General features: G+C 44.3%; 1 protein-coding gene across 1 annotated transcript in view; it reads right to left on the bottom strand.

The window, feature by feature from the left end:
• Window positions 1-5,955: 5,955 nt before the first annotated feature.
• necab2 (N-terminal EF-hand calcium binding protein 2) overlaps window positions 5,956-22,105 on the bottom strand; it is a 165,326-nt gene continuing 149,176 nt past the window's right edge. Inside the window, exons 11-13 of the mRNA XM_080187276.1 lie at window positions 20,662-20,739; window positions 19,703-19,794; window positions 5,956-7,658 (exon numbers count right to left, since the gene is read on the bottom strand). Coding sequence (XP_080043402.1) covers window positions 7,630-7,658; window positions 19,703-19,794; window positions 20,662-20,739 — 199 coding nt within the window. The 3' untranslated portion in view covers window positions 5,956-7,629. The remainder of the gene's footprint in view (window positions 7,659-19,702; window positions 19,795-20,661; window positions 20,740-22,105) is intronic.

Raw genomic sequence — 22,105 nt, 5'->3', positions numbered from 1 at the left:
CTTGTGTCCGAGTTAGTGGTGTCTCCTCTCAATCAGTCAGTATTTGTAGACCATTCCACAGGAGATTAAATAGATGTCCAATGGGGCAAACTGCATTTAAGTACCAATTGCTGAGAAGCCATTTTGGGGTTCATTTGAGTTGTAAACTGTTCAGGCTGAAAATATTTAAAGCTGGAAGGATTCAGGACATTATGAAATCCCAGGCAGACAGAACATTAACTCATGGCACCTGAGTGCCAGTGTGAACCCCAACAGAGAGAGTTTACTCTGTCTGCAAAACCCCACATGTATGACTGAGTGAAATATTCATGTTAATATTGGCAGCAAACTGACAGGAGTACATTGACTGCACCATCCCCAACACAGGGGAGAAGACAAAGAAAATATACAGGAGGTGAAGAGATATGGAGGAGAGAGATACAGGGGAGAGATATGTAGAGAGAGAGACACACTGGGAGAAATGAGAGAGAGATATACAGGGAAATGAGGTAGGGGGAGAGAGGTGCAGGGAGAGAGATACAGGTGAAAGATACAATGAAGTGAGATACAGGAGGGAGTGACACAAGGGAGAGATACAGGGGAGAAAGAAATACAGGGGAGAAGGTTACAGTGGAGAGAGATATGGGGGGGAGATAAGGGAGAAAGCAATGGGGAGAGAGATATGGAGAGATATGGGGAGAAAGAGAGAGAGAGAGATGGGTAGACACTTGGAGTGGAGAGATGTAGGAAGACAGACGTGTGGAAAAATACATAGGGAGGGGGGCAATTTAGCATGGCCAACCAACTTAACCCCTCCCCCATGGACCATGGGAGGAAACTGGAACATCTGGAGGAATCTCATACAGACACAGGGAGAATATGCAAACTCCAACCAGGCTTGAGGTTGGAACTGAACCCAGGTCCCTGGGGTTATGAGGCAGCGGCGCTAACTACTATGTCACTGTGCTGCCCTAGGCAAAGATACAGGAAGAGTGACATGGGACAGAAAGATGTAGCAAAAACAGATCTGGGAGAGAGAGGTACAGGAAAAGAGATACAGGGAAGTGAGTTATGGAAAAAATAACACAGGAGCGTGATACAGGGGAGATATGGGGGAGAGAGACGGAAGTGAGATATATGGGGGAGAGATACATGGGGGAGAGATATGGGGGGGAAAGAGACAGTGAAAGGCATTGGAGATACAGAAGAGAGATATGCAGGTAAGAGATATAAGCAGAGAGGTACAGGGAAATTTGGAGGAAAGAGATATGAGGGAGAGAGATATGAGGGGGGGATGCAGTGGGGGGGGGTGTGGGGGAGCCCATGGAGGACTTATACGGGAGCAAGTGAAATGGGGGAGAGACATAAGAGAAGAGAAACAAGGGGAGACAGTTACAGGAGAGAGGGATTCAGGGAGAGAGATATCGGGGAGAGACACAGCTGAGAGAGATGTGGGAAAGGTATGGGTAGACAGATATCGGGAGAGAGATGCAGGATATTGAAAAGAGATTTGGACAGTGAGATACAGGCGTAAGCTACACGAAGAGAGGTATGGGAGGGGGAGGTATCAGAGAAAGACTTCAAGGGAGAGTTAGAGTTACGGGGGAAAGATACACGGGAAAGAGATACAGGGAGAGAGATATGAGGAGAGAGGTACGGGGAACGATGCAGGAGAGAAATACACAGAAGAGAATTACGAGGAAGAGAGGTATGGTGGAGAGCAATATATAGGACGGACGGATATAGGAAGAGACATATGGGAAGAGAGTTACAGGCAGGGGTCCAGGACCGAGGTTCAGGGGAGTGAAATACATGGCGAGAGATATAGGAGAGAGAGGTATCGGAGAGAGAGATGTACAGAGACAGAATTTTGGGGAACTAGATATGAGATTCAGAGTTATGGGCGAGAGGAATATGGGGAGAGAGACATGAGGGAGATCTACTGGATAGAAATATGGCAAGAGGTATGGGAGAGAGATAAAGGGGACAAATAGAGGAGAGATAGAACATAGAACATAGAACACTACAGCACAAACAGGCCCTTCGGACCACAAGTTGCGCCGATCACATCAACACTTATCTATAACCCCCAATCCCATAAAACCCCATATACTCATCCAGAAGTCTTTTAAAAGACCCCAGCGAGTTCGCCTCCACCACCACTGACGGCAGCCGATTCCATTCACTCACCACCCTCTGAGTGAAAAACTTACCCCTAACATCACTTCTGTACTTTCCTCCCCACACCTTAAACCTGTGTCCTCTCGTAGCGACCATTTCAACCCGGGGAAATAGCCTCTGAGAATCCACCCTATCTATTCCTCTCAACATTTTATAAACCTCTATCAGGTCGCCTCTCAACCTACGTCTCTCCAGGGAAAAGAGACCCAGTTCCCTCAACCTAACTTCATAAGGCATGCCTCCCAGTCCAGGCAACATCCTTGTAAATCTCCTCTGTACCCTTTCAATAGCTTCTACGTCTTTCCTATAGTGAGGCGACCAGAACTGCGCACAGTACTCCAAATGAGGCCTGACAAGGGTCTTATAAAGTTGCAGCATTACCTCCCGACTCCTAAACTCAATCCCTCGATTTATGAAGGCCAGTACACTATACGCCTTCTTGACCACCTCTTCCACCTGCGAGGCCGATTTAAGAGTCCTGTGGACCCGGACCCCAAGATCCTTCTGCTCCTCAACACTACCAAGACTCCTGCCCTTGATAGTGTACTCGTTCATCCCGTTGGTTCTGCCAAAATGGACGACTACGCATTTATCCGCGTTGAAGTCCATCTGCCACTTCTCCGCCCAGTCCTGCATCCTATTTATGTCCTGCTGCAACTTTTGCCATCCTTCCAGACCATCCACAACACCACCGACCTTCGTGTCATCAGCGAACTTACTTACCCATCCCTCCACTTCCTCATCCAGGTCATTTATGAAAATGACAAACAGCAAGGGTCCTAGAACAGATCCCTGGGGCACTCCACTGGTGACTGACCTCCATTCAGAAAAAGACCCATCCACAACCACTCTCTGCCTTCTGCAGGCAAGCCAGTTCTTGATCCACAAGGCCAAAGGCCCTCGGATCCCATGCCCTCTCACCTTATATAGATATAGGGAGAGAGATACAGGGAGAGATAGATATGGTGATGGATGGAAAGATATGGGAGAGCAATATAAGTGAGGGATACAAGGAAGTGAGATACAGGGAGATTAACAGGAGAGCAACATGGGGAGAAAGATACGGGGGAGAGAGATATGGTGGAGATATACAAGGACAAGAGATATGGGGAGAGACATATGGGAGAGATACTGGAGGGCCCCCCTGTATCTCACCCCTCCCCGTATCTCTCTCCCCATATCTCTCTCCCCGTATCTTTCTCCCCATATCGTTCTCCCCCATATCTCCCTGTATCTCTCTCTTCTGTATTTCTTCCCCTATCTCTTTCCCCTGTGCCTCTCACTGATTCCTCTCTCTCTGCTTCCTATTTCTCCTATATCTGTCTCCATGTGTCTCATTCCCCTGCAACTCTCTGCTGTACATTTCCCCTTATATCTCTCCCCACATCACTCTCTCCTCATATCTTTCTGCCCATTTCTTTCCCAATAACTTTCTGCTGTATCTCCCCTAGACCATCCTTCCTGTATCCCTCTTGCCCATATCCCTATCCCATATCTCTTTTCTCTGTATTTATCTCCTCCATAAATCTCTCCCCTCTTTCTCTCTGATAAATCTCTCCCATATCTTTTTCCATGTATCTCACTCCTCTGAATCTCTCTCCTCTCCGTCTCCCTGTATCTCTCTTCCTGAATCTCTCTGCCATATCTCTCCCCATATCTTTCTCTCATAACTCTGACCCTCACATCTCTCTACCCTATATCTGCCTCATAACTCTCTCACCTGTATCTCTCCTCTTTATCTCTCTCCACTGTATCTCTCTCGCCAATATCTCTCCCTCCCAAATCTCTCTCCATGTAGCTCTCTCCTGTATCTCACAGCCCCAAATCTCTCTGCTGTACTTCTCCCCACATATATCTCGCCCCTGTATCTCTCTCTCCCCCCATATCCCTCTAGCCATATTTTTCCCCATAACTCTCTCTGCCGTACCTCTCTCCCATATCTCTCTCCCTGTATCCATCTTTCCTGTAACTTCCTTCCCTGTACCTCTCTCCCCCATATCTACTCCCCATAATTTGTCTCCTGTATCTCCTGTATCTCTATCCCATATTTCTATTTCCTGTATCTCTCTCCCTGTATTTCTTCCCATCATATCTCACCCCCATTTCTCTCTTCCCAATCCTCTCTTCTGTGTCTTTCCATCCCATAGTTCTGTCCACAATATGTCCCATATTTCTCTCCCCCGTGGCTGATCCCAGTATATCTCATCCATATATCTCTCTCCACAATATTCATCTCCTCATATCTCTCTCCATGTATATCCTTCCCTCTTCCATATCACTCTCTGTCCTATTTGTCTTCCCCATATCTCCCTGCCGTATCTTTCTCCCTCATATTTCTCTCCCTAGTATCTCTCCCATGTATCTCTCTCCCCTATATCTTTCGGCCCTGTATCTTTCAACCCTGTACCTCTCTTCCCATATACTTCGTCTGGAGAGAGATACAGAGGAGAGTGATACAGGGAGAGCTACGGGAGATTTACAGGGATGGCAAGAGGTACAGAAAAAGAGATATTGGGAACAAAGATACGCGGAGAGATACAAGGAATGAGATGTAGGAATGAGTGAGGTAAGGGAGAGATAAGGGGGGAGATACAGGGGTAAGCGATGCGGGAGACATACAGGAGTTGAAATACAGGAGAGGGGTACAGAGGAGAGAGATATGGGAGAGATACGTGGGAGAGATACTATGGGGAGACAGGTACAGGAGTGAGATATTCAGAAGAGATACAAGAGAGAGATGCAGGAGGGAGACATGGGCCGGAATTTTACTGCATGCCCACCCCTTGGAGAACGGCATTCTCTGTTGCAGGATCATACAAAACTCAGGCGGACATGCCAGTAAAATTCTGCCCATGGAGAGGAGAGGTACGGTGGCGAGAGATATGGGAGAGAGCTGTAGGGACGAACGGGGAGAAAAATACAGTGGATACTTACGGGAGAGAGACAGAGATATCAGGGAGAGAAGGGTGGCATGGTCGCCCAGTGGTTAGCACTGCTGCTTCACAGCTCCAGGGACCTGGGTTCGATTCCAGGCTTGGGTCACTGTCTGTGTGGAGTTTGCACATTCTCCTCGTGTCTGTGTGGGTTTCCTCCGGGTGCTCCAGTTTCTTCCCACAGTCCAAAGATGTGCTGGTTATGTTGATTGGCCATGCTAAAATTGCCCCTGAATGTCCTGAGATGTGTAGGTTAGCGGGATTAGCGGGTACATGTGTAGGGACATGGGGGTGGGCCTGGGTGGGATTGTGGTCGGTGCAGTCTCGATGGGCCAGGTGGCCTTTCTCTGCACTGTAGGGATTCTATAATTCTATGAGGCAAGAGCTATAGGGGAAGAGTGATATGTGGAGAGGCAGATGGAAAAGAGACATCAGGGCGAGTGATACCAGGAGGAGAGAGAAATGGGGGAGAAAGATATGGGTATACTGAGATACAGAGAGAAATACAAGACAGTGATATGGGGGAATGATACAGGGGATAGATACAGGGGAGAGAGGTATGGGAGAGAGTGATACAGGGAGAGAGTTAGGGAGGGAGAATTAGGGGAAAAGAGAAAAAGAAGAAATAGGGAGAGAGATATGATGGAGATAAATGGGGGAGGAAAATAGTGGGAAGAGAGATAAAAGGAAACTGATGCAGGAAAGACAGAAAGGTGCGGCGCGAGTGATATGTGGGAGAGAGGCAGATAGGGAGAGAGAGAAATAGTTGAGAAATACGAGGAGAGAGAGATATAGGAGAGATATGGGGAGAGTGTTATGGGGGAGAGAAATGAGCAAAGAGTTATGGGAGAGAAATACGAGGAAGAGAGGTACGGGGAGAAAGATTTTTAGAGGGATATGGGAGAGGGAAACAGGGGAGTGATAGGGGGAGGAGAGAGATCAATAAGGAGAAACAGGGAAGGAAAATGGGGGAAGCAGTTCAGGGGAAGAGATACAGTGAGGAAAGATATGGGAGATTGATATGAAGGGGAAGATACAGGGGAGTGAGATTCGGGAAGGAGATACTGAGAGGAAGAGATACAGGTGGGGGGGAAAGGAGGGAGTGATACACGAGACAGGAATACAAGAAGGAGAGATATAGGGGAGAGGTACATAGGAAGAAATATAAGGAAGAGCAATTGTGTGAGATACGGGGGAGAGATATGGGGGAAAGATATAGGGAGATCAATATAGGAGTAAGATTGTTGTCAGATACAGGGGAAAAATATAGGGTGAGAGACATGGGGGAGTGAGATAAGGGAAAGCGATGCAGGGGCAGGTATGGGGGAGTCATACAGGGAGAGATATAGGGGCAGACATACAGACACGGAGATGTGGAAGGGAGTGATATGGGGGAAAAGATATGGAGAGAGACGTTGAATTAAAATATAGGGTCCATGTAAAGGGACAGAAGAACAGAAGTGGGAGCTAAGGCAAGGGAGAAACAGGGCAAGTGATATGGGAGGAGAGATAAGGGGGAGTGATGGAGGAGAACAATAGTAGGGATAGATGGGCATGAGAAATGGGGGAATATGGTGGAAAAGGTATGGAGGGAAAGATATAGGACAGAGAGGTACTGGGAAGAGGTACAGGGAGGAGATGATTGGAAATTGGATCTAAATAAGGAAGTGATGGGTGAGAGAGATAAAAAAGGAGAGACACAAAAGAGAGAGACATAAATAGTAAATATGGAACAAATAAAGACACGGTAAAGGAGGGAACTGTAGAAAGAGCTTCAGTAGCTGATATTGAATAGTCAAGTCTGTAGATAGAAATGTGCAGTTTTCTAACAATGACAAAGGAACTGCAGTTATGTGATTCCACTTCATTAGAATCTGACCTCCTGAATATGGAAAGTGGCCAAACCGATTCCAAACAACCAAACTCCACCATTGACCTCTTTCTGTGTATCTGAATATTTACCCAACTGCTGATACCAGTATTCGAGGGAGTGAAGTTAGATGGAGTGGGGTGAGATTAGAAGCAGTGGGGAGTGGGGGAGAAATATTCCTTTCCAAGGAAATGAAGGAATAGCAGTGGAGGATGAATACTGGGTATCTCTAACCCGTCACTCACACAAGGTAAAATCAGGTCCCAGCTATGCTGGAACCAGATTATCTTTAGATCCTAACTTGATTAAGGTGAGTAAGAGTGAGAGGAGTGTTGGTGGAGGGTCAGCTTTAGCTCAGGCTTGGGGCCAAGTGGGTGTTACTGACCCATCTCTTTGTTAACTAAAATAGAATTCAACCACGATCTATCAGGCATTCCCATCCCTTCTTTGGTTCAGGTTTATCAGTTTCTTGCAGCTCTACTACTCCAGCTCTCCTTAATAATTAACGTGCTTAAAATAGTCAACAAATATTCTTGGAAATAACTGATTACAAAATATGCAAAGGGTTTGCTGCTTGTGATACTGGCTTTCTGTGAGGGAGAGGGTACTGCTTGTCCAATCAAATTCCGCAGCTCCTGATGTCTATCTCTCCCAATAGCCTCCAAGTTATTTCCCATCCAAAGTACACCAGGCAGCTTCAGGAAGAAACAGAGGATGTCAGTCAAACTGGTTGTTCTCCTCAAACAGGACTCCAGATCAGAAATACCATCCCTCTACCCAAATCTGACTTAATGTTTCATTAATAACATCATTCATTAAGCTTCATTAATAAAGACATGCTGGTTAGCTGCTTTGGTCATGCCAAATTCTCTTGCAGTGTACCCGAACAGGTGCCAGAGTGGGGCGACTAGGGAATTTTCACAGTAACTTCATAAGCCTACTTATAAGTGACACTAATAAATAAACTTTTCACTACTGAACAAAGACTAGTGACACAGATCAGGAATGTTCCTGAGTCTGTCCATTGTCTATGTAAGTTTGACAACTTCTGTGACGTTGGGAAAGGTGCTATCAGTGGCCCTGATCTATGTAATAGGAGAAGATCATGATGTGGGTATGCCGGCGTTGGACTGGCGTAAACACAGTAAAAAGTCCGGTGTTGTCAGACTTTTTACTAGGAGAAGATCAGCCAGGATATCCACATAGTGCACACTGATATCTCCAGCAAGTGGAGTGTGTCTGCCTAATTCCAGAGCTTGCTTGCCAAAGCTCATTGTCCATGAAGTTGGGAAAGAGTTAATGAATTTAATGCATTTTGTACCTGGCATATATCACAACATATCCCTTCCTCTTGGCTGATCTCCTTAAGCTTATACTGCTCCTAGTATCAATAGTCACATTTATTTAGTCACATTTTCCTTACTTGTTCATGTTTTTCATTCTTTAACTTTCATTTTCACAAAGACAGATAGTCAAATGTGAATGTTATTTTGTAGACATAGCAAACCTCACTTGTTGTGCTAACTGAACATTGTTAAACAGCTGCAGCTGATAGATTGCGAAAACGGCTTTTTAACAGTAAGAGTCCTGCTGGGACAGCCGCAACTGCCCGAGTAACTTCAAGGAAGGAGATGCCAAAGCCACTGGAGGCTTTGTGGGTCGTGATCAGACTAAAGATTATATCGTGACTGTAGCTGCCAGATGGACTGGGATTCCTGGTTGAATCGGGAGCTTGCGTTGTGATCAAAGTAGGAAGACCTGCAGTCCTAACCGGAATCGGGAGTTTGCGTCATAATTGATACTGGGACTCTTGATGTATAAATACCCACTTGTATTTGTGTTCAATGAGAAGCCCGGTAAACCACTGTTAGGGCCAAGTTTCGCCCAAAAGCTTTTGAAATAACACTCACTGTATTTTGACTCACTAACAGTCTCAGAGGTGTCTTTTACCTGCAACAATTTGGTGCCAAAATCTGGGATTCTGTTTGCGGGTTTGGTTGAATGGCCACAACTGGGGCACTGGAATAGAATACTGAACTTAATAAGAACATAAGAAATAGGAGCAGCAGTAGGCCATCTAGCCCTTCGAGCCTGCCCCGCCATTCAATAAGATCGTGGCTGATCTGTCGTGTCTCAGTTCCACCTTCCCGCCCTCTCCCCATAACCCTTAATCCTCTTGCCTATCAAAAACCAATCAACCTTCGTCTTAAAAATATTTAGCGAGGCAGCCTCCACCACTTCAACGGGCAGAGAATTCCAGAGATTCACCACCCTTTGAGTGAAGAAGTTCCTCCTCAACTCCATTCTAAACTGCCCCCCTTTTATCTTGAGGCTGTGCCCCCTAGTCCTACTGTCCTTTCTGAGCGTGAAGAGCCTCTCCACCTCTATCCTATCCATCCCATTCATCATCTTGTACGTCTCAATGAGATCTCCCCTCATCCTTCTAAACTCTAACGAGTACAAGCCTAGTTTATTCAGCCTCTCCTCATAGCTCAACCCCCTCAACTCTGGTATCAGCCTAGAGAACCTCCTCTGCACTCCCTCCAAGGCCAAAATATCCTTGTGTAAATGCGGCGACCAAAACTGCACACAGTACTCCAGCTGCGGTCTCACCAGTGCCCTGTACAGTTGCAGCAAGACCTCCCTACTTTTATATTCAATCCCCCTCGCTATGAAGGCCAGCATCCCATTTGCCTTCCTGACCACCTGCTGCACCTGCAGGCTGAGTTTTTGCGACTCATGCACAAGGACCCCGAGGTTCCTCTGCACCGTAGCACGCTGCAGTTTTTCGCCCTGTAAGTAGTAGTCCTTCCTACCATTATTCCTACCAAAGTGGACAACTTCACACTTGCCAACATTAAATTCCATTTGCCAGTTCCTTGCCCATTTGCCCAGCCTATCTAGATCCCTCTGCAGACTTTCCACACCCTCCGCACAATTTGCTGTTCCACCAATCTTGGTGTCATCAGCAAATTTCGACACCATACACTCGGTTCCCTCCTCCAGACCATCTATATAAATGGTAAATAGCTGAGGCCCCAGCACCGATCCCTGGGGCACTCCACTAGTCACCAACCACCAATCCGAATAGCACCCATTGACCCCCACTCTCTGCCTCCTATTTGACAGCCAATCCCCTATCCACGCTAACACCCTACCCCCAACTCCATGCCCCCGACCTTCTGTAATAACCTCTTGTGAGGCACCTTATCAAACGCCTTCTGAAAATCAAGAAACACCACACCCACTGGCTCTCCTCTATCCACCTCCCTAGACACATCCTCATAGAATTCCAATAAATTTGTCAGACACGACTTCCCCTTAAAGAAACCATGCTGCGTCTGCTCTATCAAACAATTGTCCTCAAGATGCCTCGCTATTTTCTCCTTGATCACAGATTCTAACATTTTACCTACAACAGACGTTAAACTAACCGGCCTATAATTCCCTGCCTTTTGCCTGCCACCCTTCTTAAACAAAGGCGTAGCATTAGCCGTTTTCCAATCTTCCGGCAGTTCCCCGGAATCCAGCGACGTTTGGAAAATAATCATCAAGGCATCCACTATCACCTCCGCCATTTCTTTCAGAACCCTTGGATGCATTCCATCCGGTCCTGGGGACTTGTCCACAATCAGTCCCTCCAGTCTTTCGAGCACTGCCTCTCTAGTAACAATAATGTCATTCAGGCCCTCCACTCCTACCATCTTTCCATCGCTAACACCCGGCAAATTATTCACGTCCTCCTCCGTGAAGACCGAAACAAAAAAGTTATTCAAGGCCTCAGCCATTTCCCCATCTCCTACCACTAAGTCCCCCCTCTCATCCTCTAAGTGTCCAACGTTCACCCGAGCCAGCCTCTTCCTTTTTATATATTTATAAAAACTCTTACCATCCTTTTTTATATTAAGCGCTAGCCCAGCTTCATAGTTTATCCTACCCTTCTTTATCAACTTCTTTGTCATTCTTTGTTGATATTTAAACCTCTCCCAATCCTCTTCTCGCCCACTACTCTTAGCTACTCTAAACGCATCCGCTTTTAATTTAACACTTTCCTTTACCTCCTTCGTTATCCACGGCTGATTATCTCTCCTCCTACGATCCTTTTTAACCATCGGAATAAATTTCTGCTGAGCACCAAGAAAGATCTCCTTAAAGATCCTCCACTGTTACTCAGCAGACCTACCTTCCAATGCGCTCCCCCAATCAACATTCGCTATTTCCCCTCTCATCCTATAGTACTCCCCTCTGTTCAAACAAAGGACACAGGTCCGGGAACCCACTTTCTCCTCCTCCATCTGCATCAGAAACTCCACCATACAATGATCACTCTTCCCAAGAGGATCCTTCACCACAAGGTCCCTAATTCTACCTGCCTCATTACATACAGGGTGAGTCAAACTACAGTGGGTGATCATCTGTGAAGAGAGCCTGGAGTCTGTGATAACAAACTGTAAGAGTGTGACAGAGGTCTGAACTGTTGTGATTTTGAAGTAGGTGTGGAGATTGGAGCAAGATGCCTGGAGTGTAATGTTCAGATGTGAGTAAGAAGGAGACCATCTGAGAGATTGCCAGAGTAAAAAGGAAAGCCAGCTTAATGGTGTAAGCTTAATAGGGTAAGCTTACGAGTGTAAGCGGTGGAGGGCACTGATCATCCCTGGCAGGTATCACCAGACTCTGATAACAGCGACCTAGGAGGGGAGAGCGAGAAGGGAGAATAGAAGACTCCAGGTGGTGAGTACAAAATTTATCTGTATTATAGTAGGATCTCAAGGACAGTGAGGGCCCCCGGGATCCCTGATGAAGGAATATATGACTGAGACGGATAGACTCATTAAACGGATGAGAAAAGAGGGGTGGGACTCTTCTCACCTGTTAGACCAACAGAAATGGCTGGTAATAGAAAAGACAAAATTAAGAAAATTGGAGTTGTCTTAGTTCACCAACTGGCTGGATTAATTGAACAAGTCTCAGTCTCAGGTGAGGAATGGGCTGATGATAAAGCAAAAATCAAAATGTTGGAATCATGCAATAGAGAACGAGAAAAGAGAAACCAAATTTTAGAGGACCCTGATTGGGGATCTTTGCCCAACAAAACCCATGGCCCCCGTAGGAGACTTTGATCCCAATGAGGAAGACTCTGCAATCTCGTTCCCATAACTCAGGCCGGGACGTTACAGAATCCCACTGCCCGATACAAACTCTTTACCCCAGGGGAAAGACAACAAGTCTTGGCGTCCCTCGGAAGGCTCCAGCCCTGGAGTAACAATAGCAAATTTTGGGCAGAACTGGACACCATTTGGGTTGGACACCAGGTACACTTAGAGGTCAAGGAGCCTCCGAATTTGGGGAGCAACTCTTTAGAGTATACCAAGAATGTTTGGAAATGCCTGAAACCACCTGAACAGATAGAGCCTTTTTGACAGCTCACTAAAAAAAGCCTCAAATTGGAAGTTCTTAGTACACAGAACTATGATGAATTAGTGGAAGAATAAAGCAGGAGCACAGAGCCTTAACTAATGGGATCAAGCCGAAGGGCACTTGTCATAATTGTGGGAAGCCAGAACATTTAAATTGTGAAGGGATTGGTGGGAAAAGGGATCCTGTGGGAGACCACTAGTACCTCTAACTCACCAACTTGGCCGGTGTCCAGAGTTACGATTAACAATTGATTATACGGCTTTAAATAAAGTAACTCCTAAACGACATTCCATTGTGGCCAGCCCCTCCAGCATCCTAAATGGATTTTCACCATCCCATGAGATTTTTATGGAATTAGACATTGCCAATAGGTTTTGGTCCATCCCTTTGGATTTTAGTTCACAGGGTAAATTTGCTTTCACAGTCAGTGATAAGCAGTATACATGGACTAGCTCCCTTAGGGATTCCATAACAGCCCCGCCATATTTCATTGAGTAATGAATAAGATACTGGAACAAATGGAGCTCCCGGGGGGTGGTGGGGGGGGAGCACAATTTTACAGTACGTAGATGACATCTTGATAGCCTCTGAAACTAAAGTGGAACATCAGACGGCACTATATTTGGTCCTGAAGCTATCAGAAGATCGAGGACTAAAGGCAATCCCAAAAAAGGCCCAAATAGGAAATCTACAGGTTTGTATTTGGGACATTTAATATCCAAAGGGACCAAAGTTATGTCCGTAGACAGGAAAATGGTGATGTAACAAATGTCAAGACTAGTAACTGTCCAAGGAGTGAGTAAGGTTTTGGGATTGTTTAATTACAGCCACAACTTCATACCTGAATATGCCAATTAGTTGAGCCAATCCAAAGGCTGTTAAAAGGGGGAAACCTGCTTTGGAAGCTGTGGAGTGGGGATCAGAACAGGAAGAAGCATATAGTAACTTAAAGGTCGGATTAATGTTGGCCCCAGGACTTGGGTTACCAGACGCCAGTAAAGATTTCCATATCTATTGTAACAATGAAGGAGGGAGTGTGCAGTATTTGTTACAGAATTTTGAGAGAAAAGAACTATGTTCTCTCAACTTACTAGGGAAATATTATAAATTAATTGGCAAGATGGAAAATTGATTGGAGAAAATCTAAGATTGAGCTAATAATTTGAGTAGTTTTTGTATTTCAGTGTGTTTGTGTGGTCTGGTTGCTTGTCAAATGCAGGTGGTTGTTGCTGCATTAGATTGAGAGCAGGAGTTGTTAAAGCTTGTATGTTCTTGTGGAGTATTTATTGTGGGCAATAAATACAACGCGTTACACTTTGGTTTAACTTCAAAGGGGTTGAGGAAGTCTTAAAATTGTTAGAATTTAAGAATAAGATTTCTTGAATTTACTTCTGTTTTTAAGTTTAATTACAGTTTGGAAGAAAGAAGTATGAAGATGACTGTCTTCATCTATTTTATTTTCTTTCAATGCTTTATTTTCATCCCAGTTTAGAATGTTGGATTTGAGTAAAAGATAATGCAGGATGTATGTTGGAAGCTCCCATGTGTGTCTGTATGCGTTTAATGAAGTGGTTGTGTGGGTGTTTTTGTTGTTGGCTTAAACGTTTTAATATTCTTCCCCGAATTGTGATTTCACAACAGTGGGTTTGATACAGAGTTTAAATAAAAATTGGAAAGTAAATTGAAATTTCAAAACCAAAGTACATAAATCGAAGTTTTAAATAACCGATTTGAATTTTGAATCATCCTGGGTTCAAATTTTGTTAAGAAAGGATTTAAACCTTGGAAGGAACCATGTGCTCTTTCCTTTGTCTTGAAGAAGTCACTTGAGACTAAATTAATTCATTTGGCTCCAAGGCGAAAGTGTTTTTTGTGTTTTGTTTTAAATAGATGACTTGTGAATAACAAGTCTAGTAGCTTCAAGACTCCAAGATTGTTTATCACAACCTAGTGATAATTAAGACTGGAAGAGTTTGGCTCAGATTTTCTCATTGTTAACTCATGAATTAAAGTGATTGGTTACGCTTAAGCGTTACAGTTTCTGACATTTAATTGATAGAATAAATTGAGCACAAGAAATAACCAACTTATAAATGGGAAGTTGCCTGAATTCTAAAGGGGTAAATAAGTTTAATTTTGACAAATAAAGGGTAATGGAAAAAGAGTCTGTATAGGTTTTGTATTTCATAGAGGGATGCACTGAAATATATTCTCAGTTTTTGATGTAACCATCTGAATGTGAAATAATTTTACGAAGTAATATCTGTTTGTTTTGTGACTTTTCCATGCTGAATAAATGTCATCTGTGGTAATCCTCATGTTCACATGTAAAGTTTGTTTGGTTCAATATATGTATATGCTAATAAGTTGGGAGTTAATTTTTCTGAAAAGCTAAGGGCTCTGGAGAGTGTCAATGACTTTGCACAGATGATTTTTCCTAGCACTTAGTTATTTGGGGTTACAAGAGTTAAAATGCTTAAAGGGGAACAAATAAACCATTTGTGCAAATCATGCGCTTCATAAATAAATTGGTAAAGTGGACAGAATGATGGAGGAGTTTCCTCTATAATTTGTTAAACTGGTAGAAAATCATTTGAATTACTGTTAATTTGTACTTTGGTCACATTGTGTTAATTGGGCCATAGACGAACATAGTATGTGTATGCCAGAAGGTGATAGATTTGGAGCTGTGACTGTGGAAGTTCAAATCTAAAATGGTAACTGTGACAAAAGGTGTTTATTATGCAAATCTGGATCATTTTTAAAGAACAAATACTTTGGAGAATTAAACCTACCTCTTCAGCACCTTTTGACGCATGACCCTCCAAAATCCAAATTTAAATGTTATTTCCCTTTGCTTCTGTATCAATGATTTATTATTGTCCTGTGCATCATTGAAAAGGCATTGGAAAGGGTGCAGAGGAGGTTTACCAGGATGTTGCCTGGTATGGTGGGAAGGTCTTATGAGGAAAGGCTGAGGGACTTGAGGTTGTTTTCGTTAGAAAGAAGAAGGTTACGAGGTGACCTAATTGAGGCATACAAGATGATCAGAAGGTTAGATAGGGTGGATAGTGAGAGCCTTTTTCCTTGGATGGTGATGGGTAACACGAGGGGACATAGCTTTAAATTAAGGGGTGGTAATTATAGGTCGGATGTCAGAGGTAGGTTCTTTACTCAGAGGGTAGTAAAGGTGTGGAAAGCCCTGCCTGCAGCAGTAGTGGACTCGCCAACTTTAAGGGCATTCAAATGGTCAGTGGATAGGCATATGGATAACATTGGAATAGTTTAGGTTAGAGGGTCATTAGATTGGTTTCACTGGTCGGCACAACATCGAGGGCCGAAGGGCCTGTACTGTGCTGTAATATTCTATGTTCTATGTTCTATCAATCTGAACCTAAAATGGTGTTTAGAATATGTGATTATTTGTATTTGTAGAGTGTTATTGCCGGTAGCTTCTGGAATGTCAATATGTTATAGGAATGTATTATCACTGTGCATGCCAATGCCTGGACCTTGCTTGACTGTTGGGTGACTGGGGAATTCCTGATGGACATGGTCCATCACGCTTCATGTTCAGAGTCAAAGAAAGGACTGTGGTCAAACGGGCCATCTAAAATGGTGATTTGTAAGCACTCTGGGACAATTGGGCAAGAACTAAAATGACAGGCTGCAGTGTAAAGTCAGAGACAAACAAGCTGCAACCCTGACAAGGGATCAAGTCCTGATGGATTGATTGGCAATGGCCAAAAGGGGCATGAAACCCAACCAGGAATCTCTCTCTCTGACCCCGCGAACAAGCTACACTGTTGACCATCGCCAGCGACGACCAACACGAGTAGAACCACCACACCTGAGATGGAAGGAAGGGAGACCACAGCCAGAGTGCCAGGCCAGACCAAAGGACCAGACTACGCAGATGACTACCAAGACCAGCACACAGATAAAGGCCAATGTCTGCTTGGGTACTTGCCAGTCGCGCAAAGTTAAGTCAAGGTCTTGTATTGGACTTGAACTTTAACATTTTCCTTACTGTTGGTTGGTTGGGTGACTATTGATTTTGTGGGCATAAAGAACCTCAAGTTGTCCTTTGTTTTTGTTAACTACAGGTAGGCCCAAATGCTGGGAACATTTAGCTCTGAACTGGTCATGGGCCAGGCTTGGGCCTGGCCCTGACCAAAAGGGGGAACTGAAGTAGGGAAAGGATTAATGAATTTAATGCCTTTTGTACCTAGCGTATATCACAAACATAACCCTTCCTCATGGCTGATCTCCTTAAGCTTATACTGCTTCTGGTATTAATATAAATGATTTATTCATGTTTTCCTTACTTGTTCATGTCTTTCATTCTTTAACTTTCATTTCCATAAAGACAGATAGTCAAATGTGAATGTTATTTTTCAGATATTGCAAATCTTACCTGTTTGTGCCAACTGAACATCGTTAAACAGCTGCAGCAGGTATATTGTGAGGCCGGGTTTTTAACAGAAAAAGTCCTGCTGGGACTGCCGCGACCGCCCAAGTAACTTCAAGGAAGGAGATGCCGACGCCACTGGAAGCGTTGTGGGTCGTGATCGGACCAAAGATTATATCGTGACTGTAGCTGCCTGATGGACTGGGATTCCTGGTTGAATCGGGAGTTTGCGTCGTGACCAAAGTAGGAAGACCTGTAGTCCTAACCGGAATCGGGAGTTTGTGTCGTGATTGATACTGGGAATCATGATGTATAAATACCCATTTGTATTTGTGTTCAATGAGAAGCCTGGTAAACCACTGTTAGGACCAGGTTTCTCCCAAAAGCTTTGGAAATAAAACTCACTGTATTTTGACCTACTAACAATCTCAGCTCACTGTATTTTGATTCACTAACAGTTCAGTAGTGTCTTTTACCTATAACAGTCTATATTTCATTTATGCTGTTTGTATAAAACACCAGTTAAACCTCAGCTCGAGCATTGTGTACAATTCTGGGCACCACACTATAGGAAGGATGTGAACACGCTGGAGAGAGTACAGAAGAGGTTTCAAAAAATTGTTTCCAGGATGAGAAACTTCAATGATAGAATCATAGAATTGTACAATGCAGAAGGGGCCTTTGGCCCATCAGGTCCGCATCGACACACAGATAACCACAGATAACAGTCGCATAGACAAAGGGTCATGGGTGGAGAGGGAACTCATAATGTTAAAATGGCGGCACGGGCTCACTGGGCCGAAGGGCCTATTTCCCGTGCTGTGTTGTTCTTTGTATCTCACGCGTAATCTTGAATGTTATGATACCCTTGAATGTTATGATGTGCCAAGTGTTGTTTCAGATATTTTTTAAAGGATCTGTGGCAACTCACCTCCACCACCCTCCCAGACAGTGTATTCCTCACCATTACCATCCTCTGGGTAAAAACGTTTTTCTTCACATCCTCCCTTAAACCTCCTGCCCCTCACTTTGAACCTATGTCCCATCATTGTTACAGAAGGTTAGGGGGCATGGAGTTGGGGGTAGGGTGTTAGCGTGGATAGGGGATTGGCTGTCAAATAGGAGGCAGAGAGTGGGGGTCAATGGGTGCTATTCGGATTGGCGGTTGGTGACTAGTGGAGTGCCCCAGGGGTCGGTGCTGAGGCCTCAGCTATTTACTATTTATATAGATGATCTGGAGGAGGGAACCGAGTGTATGGTGTCGAAATTTGCTGATGACACCAAGATTGGTGGAACGGCAAATTGTGCGGAGGGTGTGGAAAGTCTGCAGAGAGACCTAGATAGGATGGGCGAATGGGCCAGGAACTGGCAAATGGAATTTAATGTTGGCAAGTGTGAAGTTGTCCACTTTGGTAGGAATAATGGTAGGAAGGACTACTACTTACAGGGCGAAAAACTGCAGCATGCTACGGTGCAGAGGGACCTCGGGGTCCTTGTGCATGAGTCGCAAAAACCCAGCCTGCAGGTGCAGCAGGTGGTCAGGAAGGCGAATGGGATGCTGGCCTTCATAGCGAGGGGGATTGAATATAAAAGTAGGGAGGTCTTGCTGCAACTGTACAGGCCGCAACTGGAGTACTGTGTGCAGTTTTGGTCGCCGCACTTACTCAAGGATATTTTGGCCTTGGAGGGAGTGCAGAGGAGGTTTACTAGGCTGATACCGGAGTTGAGGGGGTTGAGCTATAAGGAGAGGCTGAATAAACTAGGCTTGTACTTGTTAGAGTTTAGAAGGATGAGGGGAGATCTCATTGAGACGTATAAGATGATGAATGGGATGGATAGGATAGAGGTGGAGAGGCTCTTCCCGCTCAGAAAGGGCAGTAGGACTAGAGGGCACAGCCTCAAGATAAAGGGGGGGGCGGTTTAGAATGGAGTTGAGGAGGAAATTCTTCACTCAAAGGGTGGTGAATCTCTGGAATTCTCTGCCTGTTGAAGTGGTGGAGGCTGCCTCGCTAAATATATTTAAGATGCAGGTAGATAGTTTTTTGATAGGCAAGGGGATTAAGGGTTATGGGGAGAAAGCGGGAAAGTGGAACTGAGCCACTTCAGATCAGCCATGATCTTATTGAATGGCGGGGCAGGCTCGAAGAGCTAGATGGCCTACTCCTGCTCCTATTTCTTATGTTTTTATGTTCTTATGATTGACCCTTCAACTAAGGGGAACAGCTGTTCCGCTCTGACCATACCCCTCATAGTTTTGTACACTTTGATCAGAGTCGTCACTCAGTCTTCTCTGCTCCAATGAAAACAATCCAAGCCTATCCAACTTCATGACTTAAAGTTCCATCCCAGGCAGCATCGTGGTGAATGTCGTCTGCATCCTCTCCAGTGCAATCACATCATCATAGAGATATTCAAAATAATGAGCGGGCTGGACAGGGTAGATAGGTAGAAACTGTTGCCACTTGTAAAAGAATTGAGAATGAGAGAGCACAGATTTACAAATGAAGCAAATGTGACGTTAAAAAATATTTATTCACACAGCAAGTGGTCCGGGTCTGGAATGCATTCCCTGGAAGTGTGGTGGAGGCAGGTTCAATCGAGGCATTCAAGAAGGTGTTAGATGATTATCTGATGTACAGGGGTTTGGGAGAAAGGTAGGGGGATAGCATTAAGGCATGATGTTTGTTTGGAGAACCACGCTGGGCGGAATGGGCCCCTTCTGCAACGTAACAGTTCTGTGATTCAAATGTCAGTCTACCAAGTCTGCAGCTGTTCTTTCTCATCAGCGACCCCACTCTCAATCTCCATAAACTATAATAACCCAGTCAGTCTAACCTCATCTACCTCTCATACTCCTAACCACTCGTAAACTACATTTCTGCTCAGGCCAAGAATGGAGTCTTCCCTTACCTGGTATAAACAATGTGGAAACAGTCTCAGGCTGGGTCAGTGTGTCCACCTTAACATGTTGAAAAGCTTTAGATCTTGTACTTTGAAGATGGCTGGAGGGAAGAGAGAACTGAACATGAGAACAAAAGCAGCTTGATAGAAGCAGCAAATTGGCAAAGAGCTCTCACAAAGTGGATTGAGAAATAAGCTACACAGAAACTGGAATAGGCAGTGCTGGGAATGATCAGCACTGGAAATGGTCAGCAGTGGGAATGATCAGCACTGGGAATGGACACACCAGCAATGGACACACTGGCATTGAACACACTGGCAATGTTCAGCACTAGAAATGGTCAGGTACTGGAAGTGGTCAGGTACTGGAAATGTACGGCACTGGAAATGAACAACATTGGATTGCACCAGCATTGGGAATGAATAGCACTGAGAATATTGAACACTGGGAATCAACAACACTGAGAGTAGTCAGGTAGAGGCAATGGTCATTGTTGGAATTTGTCTACACAGGGATTAGTCTCAAGGAACAGTCTATCTTGGGAATGGTCAGTGCAGAGTACAGTACGAGTCTGCTGATCTTAGTTAATACTCAGTTAACTCTGATAGGTACTCTTTCTGTACAGTCTGTGCTAACGTTGTGGTTATTATTCTATAGAGAGCACTGTGAGGTACTTAGCAGCAGTAGAGAACTTGAACGGCAGTGTGATGTGGGACATTGTGAGTGATTGAGGAATCACAGGAACACCTGTCTCTGCTCCATGAAAGTGTAGTTGCTGGGAATCATCAGATGTGTGCAGAATGCTCTGTGTACGTTTACGCTGAGATACACAAGTTCCAAAAAAACTTCCTCTTTCAACCAACATAAAACAGGAATGCAGATGCAGAGTATCTGGATGTCTTCAATCCATTAAGAATTCAGAGGTCAGGAGAAGAAATTGCCAGAATGCTAATGACATGTCACTTACTTTTTCCAGTGCTCCTCACTCTCCCAAAACTCATACACAACGAAGGTCAATCCATCTGGTAACCTCACAGCTGTAACACTGAGGAGGAAAAAGATAAGAGAGAATATTGTCAAAACCTACCTCACACATCAAACACCTTCTGAACAGACACGCAGCAACGTGAATAATTAGTATTAGTTAGAATTGATAATGGTTAGTATTGGCAATGTTTAATATTGTCAATGGTTAGTATTGGCATGGGTTAGTATTAGCAATGATCAGCATTGGTAATGGTTCATATCAGCAATGGTTAGCATTAGTAATAGTATTGCCAATGGTTAGTATTGGCAATGGTCAATATTGGCAATTGTTAGTGTTAGCAATGGTTCATTTTGGCAATGGTTGGAATTGGCAATGGTTGGTACTGGCAATGGTTGGTACTAGCAATGGTTGCTACTGGCAATGGTTGGTACTGGCAATTTGATAGCATTAGCAATGGTCAGTGTTGGCAATTGCTAGTATTACTAATTTTTAGTATTGGCAATGATTAGGACTGACAATGGTTAGTATTGGCAATAGCTAGTATTGGTAATGGCTACTATTAGCATTGGTTAATATTAGCAATGGTCAGAATTAGCAACGGTCGGTATTGGCATAGGTTAGTATTAGCAATGATTAGTATTCATAACAGCTAGTATTGATAATGATAAATATTAGCCACATTTAGCATTGGTAATGGTTAGTATTGGTAATAGTGTTGGCAATGGTTAGTACTGGCACTGGCTAGTATTAGCAATGTTTAGTATTGGCAATGGTTAGTTTTGGCAATCGTTATTATTAGCAATGTATAGCATCAGTAATGGTTAGTATTGATAGTGGTTAGTTCTGGCAATGTTTAGAGTTGGTAATGGTTAGTATTAGCAATGGCAATTGTTAGTATTGGCAATAATCAGTACAAGAAATTGGAAGAAATGGCAACAGGCAGTATTTCAAACAGTGGGTGAGGAGAATTTTTTTTATTAGGAATGATTTGGATGGGGACAGTCAGTACTGGGAATAATCAGGAAAGAAAAAGGTGATGGGATTTGAGTACAGGAATAAAGAAGTCTTGCTATACTTGTATACAGCCTTGGTGAGACCACACCTGAAGTATCGTATCCCATTTTGGCCTCCTCATCTAAAGAAGGATTTACTTGTAATGGAGGGAGTGCAGTTGAGGTTCACAAGACACATTCCTGGGATGGTGGAATTGTTAATGAAGACAGACTGAGGAAACAGGGTCTGTATTCTCTAGAGCTTTGATGAATGAGAAGTGATCTCATTGAAAATTACAAAGCTCTAACAGGGCTCAACAAGGTTGATGTAGCGAGGATGTGAGCTGGGTTTAGACCGTCGTCTACCCTCTATCAAGCAATATGGAGATAGCGAGAGCACAGGAGAAGTGATGTTGTGGTAAATGATCAGC

Source organism: Carcharhinus amblyrhynchos, chromosome 4 (genome assembly GCF_965287045.1).
Source record: "Carcharhinus amblyrhynchos chromosome 4, sCarAmb.v2.hapA, whole genome shotgun sequence".
Lineage (NCBI taxonomy): Eukaryota > Metazoa > Chordata > Chondrichthyes > Carcharhiniformes > Carcharhinidae > Carcharhinus > Carcharhinus amblyrhynchos.
The sequence above is the reverse complement of the archived record's forward strand: the minus strand, read 5'-3'. Positions and strand labels throughout refer to the sequence as shown.